This window comes from Anarrhichthys ocellatus, unplaced genomic scaffold (genome assembly GCF_004355925.1).
Source record: "Anarrhichthys ocellatus isolate YVR2014 unplaced genomic scaffold, GSC_Weel_1.0 scaffold1163, whole genome shotgun sequence".
In the NCBI taxonomy this organism is placed as follows: domain Eukaryota; kingdom Metazoa; phylum Chordata; class Actinopteri; order Perciformes; family Anarhichadidae; genus Anarrhichthys; species Anarrhichthys ocellatus.
Genome location: NW_022281137.1, coordinates 5,450 through 13,043, shown reverse-complemented (window position 1 = coordinate 13,043; position 7,594 = coordinate 5,450). Strand labels below are relative to the sequence as shown.

General features: G+C 39.2%; 1 protein-coding gene across 1 annotated transcript in view; it reads left to right on the top strand.

Annotated features, from left to right (window-relative positions):
• Positions 1-764: 764 nt before the first annotated feature.
• LOC116377368 (solute carrier family 12 member 2-like) overlaps positions 765-7,594 on the top strand; it is a 10,154-nt gene continuing 3,324 nt past the window's right edge. Inside the window, exons 1-4 of the mRNA XM_031838990.1 lie at positions 765-1,513; positions 5,011-5,097; positions 6,408-6,543; positions 7,474-7,541. Of these exons, the coding sequence (XP_031694850.1) occupies positions 5,012-5,097; positions 6,408-6,543; positions 7,474-7,541 (290 nt within the window). The 5' untranslated portion in view covers positions 765-1,513; position 5,011. The remainder of the gene's footprint in view (positions 1,514-5,010; positions 5,098-6,407; positions 6,544-7,473; positions 7,542-7,594) is intronic.

Genomic DNA, 7,594 nt, shown 5'->3' with positions numbered 1-7,594 from the left:
TATGTATATGTGTATGTATATATGTATGTGTATGTATATATGTATGTATGTATATATGTGTATGTATATATATGTATGTATATATGTGTATGTATATATATGTATGTATATATATGTATGTATGTATATGTATGTATGTATATATATGTATATATATGTATATATGTATATATATGTATATATGTATATATGTATATATATGTATATATGTATATATATGTATATATATGTATATATATGTGTATATATGTATATATGTGTGTATATATGTATATATATGTGTATATATGTATATATATGTGTATATATGTATATATGTGTATATATGTATGTATGTATATATATGTATGTATGTATGTATGTATATATATGTATGTATGTATATGTATGTATATATATGTATGTATGTATATATATGTATGTATATATATATATATATGTATGTATATATATATGTATGTATATGTATGTATATATATATGTATGTATATGTATGTATGTATATATATATATGTATGTATATGTATGTATGTATATATATATATGTATGTATATATATGTATATATATATATATATGTATGTATATATATATATATATATATATGTATGTATATATATATATATATATATATATATGTATGTATATATATGTATATATATATGTATATGTATATATATGTGTATATGTATATGTATGTATATGTATATATATGTATATATAACGGCATTAACGGCTTCAGCCATTAATGCACGACAGACTTTAATGTTTTAGATGTTTATTATTTAAAAAAACAAAATCTCCAATGCATTATCTGGCGATTAGGAAAAGTGTGCTAAACCTTTTTAGTTCTGAGCAGGCAGGTACATCGGCCTTCCCTTCTCCAAACTATCGTCATTTTATTTATATCTAATTCATAAAGCCACTAACACGGTCAAGCTCTATTTGGACGGCCGCTGTCAACAGGTCGGCACAGAGGCATGGAGCTCTGGAAGCAGTGAAGACGGCAAATCAATCCCTCCAGCTGTTAGGAAGATCAAATCTATTAGTGAGGCGTTGATCAGTGGAGCTGAAGGAGCCAATATGTTGACGTGACTCATTCTTTACTGGCACAATGATGCTTGGCGTCTCGCTGTCAGCCCAGCGGGGTGTAAAGATGTGAACAACCAGAGGCATGACTCGTGTTCAAGACACTGTGGCATGTGACACATGCTCATCGCCGTCACGTCAGCTGCTCCTATGCTCGGACTAAGCTGTTGTTTCAGAGTCCAGTGATCTCGCTCTGGATGACAATGTCTGTATTCTCTACCTTTGAACATCCACCAAGTGAGAGCCAGCAGGTGTTTAGTGTTGACGTGACCGAAGCTCCGTGCTGAGAAGCCGTTTGATGTGTCCCCTCCAGGTCTGACCCTGCTGATCCCCTACCTGCTGACCAACAAGAAGAGGTGGAAGGACTGCAAGATCCGCGTCTTCATTGGAGGCAAGATCAACAGGATCGACCATGACCGCCGAGCGTAAGTACTGCAACTCCTCCCTATCCGCTTTGTCATCCGCTGAAGGTTAACATGAGTAGATAGTATGATATTATAGTACATTTACCAACAGCAACATGTACCACACCTGCTGGTGAAAATTAACTTTTATTGAGTCTTTTGAGATTATTACATAAATAAATAATCATAATGAAATTATTAAAAAATATTTATTATTACCAAACTTTAAAAAAATATAATTTTGGCATACCCTGTGATAGCCCTGGTGCGTATGATTATAGATGAATGCCGTTACTTACTTTTATTCTTCCCATCATGTACACACACACATGCTTTCCTTTCAGCACCACTCTCCCAGCTGGACCAACACTGACACTGGGTTTGTCTGCAGAACTACAGAAGCTGTATGTTCTGTGGATGTCTGTTCACATGTCAGCCATAAAGTGTCCTGTGAATGCACATTTTCACTGGACAACTGTCAGCATGAATAAGATCACTCATGTTTGAAATGTGGTGCAAATGTACATCTCACTAGGAAAATGTGAACATTTCATGTTACGACAAAACAATCACGATTCACTCTTTTATCCTGACAATCATCAAAATATGCTAAAGACTAAAATGGCACTCGAACATACTGGATTCACTACTTTACATTTTGTTAAGAGTCAAATATGTTGTATTGCATCACAGATGGGACAAACATATTTTTCTGCGATCATCCTATATCCTATAATCTTAAATTAGGTAAATCATAAGCCCCCCCCTACCCAAAAACTCGACAGTGAAATCACTTCGAATGTTACATTAATGTGCTACAATATCATTACAGCTGAATTTATTGCTGTAAGGAGAGTCCATTGGTAGTCTCCGAGTACCGTTGCGTAACAAAACGAATAGACTCATTCAAATCCAAGCAGCGGCTGGTGCGACCAGTGTTTTACGGTGCTGCTGTCTGGTCCATCCTGCACGTCAGTGTCCTGATTTCACGCCGTGCTGTTAATGGTTCTACATTAGTTCCTCACTGTGTGAGAAACTAATGGACTTGTGCTGTGTGAAAAGCGTCAATTGCGTTACTTCACGGACTCGGTTACAGTTTAGTTGCCTTTACTTCCTGTATGTTTAGTTGACAGCAAGTTTCAAGTGTCTGCACACTGAACTGTGTAGTGGATTGAAGTGAACTGAGACTACTTGTCTGCATTTATAATCATCGTGGAAAGTGGTGAAAACCCAGAAAGCCTACCAGTATGGTCCTTTTTTACAGGAGGCTGCAAAATAGACCAACTAAGTAGTGGAGCCATCTGTTTGGACCAACAACACATCAAGTGAACATCCTGTCTGCTTTGTGGTTGTATTCCCTCTGGATTAAGTCCTAATCCGAAGATAGTATGCAACCACAAGCTGTCATTTCCTTGTTATTGTGCGGAGAAGCTTTTCCCATCAAGTCTCCTTACTGTTAACAATCTGTTTATTGATGTTACAGTAAAAGTTTACCTTTTTAGAAATGGCCTTCTTTCAGTGAATAAGAATATTGATGTCAATCTTATCTCATGAGATGGTAAACTTAGCTTAGCATGAAACGACTAGCCTGCCTCTGTCCAAAGTTTAAAAACGAACCCTACCAACACTGCTGGAGCTCTATGATTAACATGCAGTATCTTGTATGTTTAATCTGCAAATGAACAGAAAAGTCAAAGTTACCATTTGTGGTTTTAGGTTGAGTTACCAGCTGGAACTAGTTTTTGACCCACAACAGTATATCCATCCGCCCAGTATTTCTGTGCATTGCTCCAGCTATAGCATGAGTTACCAGATATATACAGCCGGTGAGCACTGTTATTCAGCTCTGTGCATGCACAATGGTTCCAAACCTGACAACCTCACTGCTTCAGGAAGCTGCACAAATCTGGCTGCTCTTCGCCAAGAAATAGGTCCATCAAAACCACAAATGATGGTTGGTCAGTCAGCTTTAGAGGAGTTGATCAGTATCTAACTATAACAAGGAATCCTTCATGTCCATCTGTCTGTCTGCATGTGTGGGTGTGTCCTTCACATATCTTGAGAACCGCTCATCCGATCTATTTCACACTTAGCGGAAGTGTTGCTGGGAACTCAAGGTATTGAATTTGGTGCAATTTGGAAACGCGACACGTTCAATATTAATAAACTAATTTTATAATGTTATGCCTTTATAAATCTGGACCTTTTATACCAGCACTTGCTACTTAGTTTGTCAATGAACTTAGTCAGCATCTGTACTTAGATCAGCTAATGTTAGCCAGCATTATTTCTGTCGAAACATCCTCAATATGGAAATCAAACCGTGAACGTTGGTGGGAAATGATCCTCCTAAAGCCGTAAAAGAAAAGAGCAGGGAGCAGCAGGTGAGTGATAGCCAATTTGTATCGCTGTCACGCTAGCTAATAATAAAGGCTACAGATGACGAGCATGAATCACTAAAGGTAATGTATCATTCGGCCACGTCCTGTATATACACCGACCTCTTACAGACCATACTATTGAGTCCAGCCAGTTCTAATCAGAGCCATTATTAATACATTGATCATGTTATAACTGCAGTATTATCAGTGATAATAGGTTGGACCTGCTGTGTTTGGTTGTCCCTTGTGTTGAGCTATATGCTGCTGACAGAGATGTGATCTGTTTGGAGACCAATCACAGGCCAGGCTAGCTGTCTCCCTGCTTCCAGTCTTTATGCTAAGCTAGGCTAACCATGTCCTGACTCCAGCTCTGAACTTAAAACACAAGCTTAATATCCATAATCTCATCTGACTCCTTGAAAGATGTAAAAGGATGTCATTTTTCCAGTAGGCATGTCTCCCCCCCTCCCCCACACCCCCACCCCTGTCTGTGTCTCTCATTGTCCCCTACAGCTGCCTCCTACCTCCTGTTGTTGGATAAAATTAGCTTGGTGCTATCAGCCAAGCCTTTTATCTCTGTGTGCGAGTGCACAGCTCTACGTGCACTTTGACATCCCCTTTGTATTTGTTTGACCATTTCAACCAATGAATGACACTTTAATTACTTTTTTTTTTTTTTTACCAATAGGAAAGTAGTTGCAGTATATATTTGATAAAAATCTATTTTTATAATTTTCCCCCTCATGATTTGTGATTGTACTTTCCTGTCTTCTTTTAATTCATTCACTTCAGGGTCACATCAAAAACATTATTTACCTCTGCAGAACTCACTTTCAATACTTTTCATAGTGAATAGGAAAATGGATATGTATTTTATTTGGCTGCAAAGCACACATTTGAGGTTATAAAATAAGTGTTATCAGCTTCTTTGAAGTCGAAGCTAAAGGAAATGAATGGCATACAAAGAATGCCACAGTGCTCCCAGTAAAGCCTGTCCCACCTGCCTCCACCCTCATTTAAAGCCTTCAGGATGACTCGGCGCTTTATCTCTGTCCACACTACCTTGGATTGAAAATGTCTTGCAGCTGGTTTCCAGTATTTTTCTCAAAGCTCTCTTCTTTTGCTTTTCCCGTGCAGGATGGCCACTCTGCTGAGCAAGTTCAGGATAGACTTCTCAGACATCACCGTGCTGGGAGACATAAACACCAAGCCCAAGAAGGAGCAGTAAGTCTTTAACCATCTTCACAACCATTCTTCAGAAGTAACGTTTTTACTCCACTAGTAGAAGACACTGTAACTGATTAGTGAATGAAATCAAACTTCTTCATGATTCTTTTGTACTGATGGGATTAGTGCTGTGGACCTGAACATTATATTATTTACGTGTATCAAGGAAGCAGGTAAGCATTGAAGAAGTGTTGCGTTAGCATTATTCTCGGAGCAGGGGGACATTAGTGATGAAGACTAGTCTCCAGTGAAGGCTGCTTCTCTCTGTTGACCTCGACCACTAGAACAAAACCTGCTCAACTCACACAACCTCCCCAGTTTCATTTGGAAGTGAAAACAAATGTAAAATTACTTCAAATGTCCATTATCATTTTCCATCACGTTGTCAAATTGGGTGTATGCACATCTACGTTAAGTAGGGGGGGTCAAAGTTGAACCTGGAAGTAGCTATGGAAGATTGAATGGGTGTATACAGGATGGTATTCAATTCCAAAGAAGTCATTTTTATAACGTGGTTAATACAGTTTTTGGAAGCTTCTTTGTCATTAGCCGTGTTTCCATTCGCATATTTCAGAGTATTTTGAAGTATCGCATTAGAAAAGCTGTGTGCTAACGTCAAAATTTGATTGAACTTCCTCAATTGCACAAAAACGTTTTTACACTCCATTCAGGTGTTATTTACCTTTGATGAAAAGGAGTTGATGTGCTAAATGGGATATGGAGACGGCTTTGACGAACAAATTCCTGAATATTCCAAGAAAGCAAGAATGTTTGTTTTTGTCTCCGGACGTCGGTAGAATCAGACAATCGGACCAATGAGCTCAGGTTACATCAGTCTGCTTTGAACAGAAAACGATCATATTTAGATGACATTAGGAAGGGTTGACTGGTATTCTCCACATTGTTCATGTGGATCCATAACAGTTTTGCTTCATCTTTTTGCTGTAACTTTAAGTAATCATTCCGATTACAATTTTATTTGCAATGAGGGATTATTTACTAACATTTCAGCTCTTTCAGTCTAACCTTAAAATAACAGGGACTGGACTGGACCTGGCAGTCTTTGTATCGATAGCGCCATCATAATTGATGAAAACGACAGAACCACAGAAATACGAATCAAGTTACCGGGTTAGGCTTTTAATCTCTGTTTGATTTGACCTTGTAATTTATTAGACTGAACCACTGAAACCTGTTCAGTTCTATCTCATCTTCTGTTGTCGCATAAAAACAATTGATTGAGTGAGCACAATCTAAGTGTGTTCTTTAAGGCTGGCATGAACTAACATGAGGCTGTCGCTGTGCAGCGTGTCGGCCTTCGAGGAGATGATCGAGCCGTATCGGCTGAAGGAAGACGACATGGAGCAGGAGGCGGCCGAGAGGCTGAAGGACAGCGAGCCCTGGAGGATCACCGACAACGAACTGGAGCTCTACCGCGCCAAGGTCAGCACCTTTCTTTTCATTTCAGGAGTCTAAAGACTTTGTCCATGCTGAGCAAAGTTCTGAATGATTACATCATCTCACAAAAGAAGCGGTCAGCGGAGTGAGAAACCTCGGGTTTGTTTTAGGTTCTGACTTTGATTTTAAAGCTCATTTTAATTTGTTGACCATTTAATCATTTGCGCAGTACAGCGCTGATGAGGCCTCTGCTGAGCCAGAAAGATGCAGAAAAGCTTGTTCATGCTCTAGTTTCTAGTCGACTACTGTAACACTTTGTTTACTGGCCTAAGCTACAGTCCATTCAGAGTGCTGCTGCCAGGGTTTCTATCAAAAAACTCAAATGAGCGATGATAGAACTCCTGTTTTATGCAACCGACACAGGCTCCCTGTAGCCACGCCCCCTTTTATATCACAGACTCCCCATTGTTTTCTGATCCTGCAGGAACCCTAAGATCTTCACAGCTGCCCTTTAAACTGTTCTCAAAGTCACCACAGAAACCTCTGATTCTACTTCCAGCCACTGCGCTCTCAACACTTTCAAATGTATGACTTGCTGACTCACTGGACAGTTTTAAACAACGAATCAAAGCGCATCGTTTTAATATTGCCTATAATTAGCTGCTGTCTGTTTTACATCTTATATGATTTTTTTTGGTAATCATATAATATTTAAATGTTCTCCCTTCCTCTTCCTCTTCGTGTATGGTTTTTAAACTGCTGAATTGTGAAGCATTTGTCCTGCATCCTGTGCCTGAAAGTTGTTGCGTCAAATTCATTCTTACTAATCCACTGCAGCCCGATGTGGCCGGCTCTACAAACAGAGTAGACGGGCTGCTGTGGCTCTGAGTCGGTGCTGCAGCGGCTCGTGATGGTTGTCTGGTAAGCTGATACCTGAATGTTTCAACCTGTACCTCTGTTTGTTTTGCTCCTCAGACTAATCGTCAGATCAGACTCAACGAGCTGCTGAAGGAGCACTCAAGCACAGCCAACCTCATCGTCATGTAAGCTGTGTGTGTGTGTGTGTGTGTGTGTGTGTGTGTGTGTGTGTGTGTGT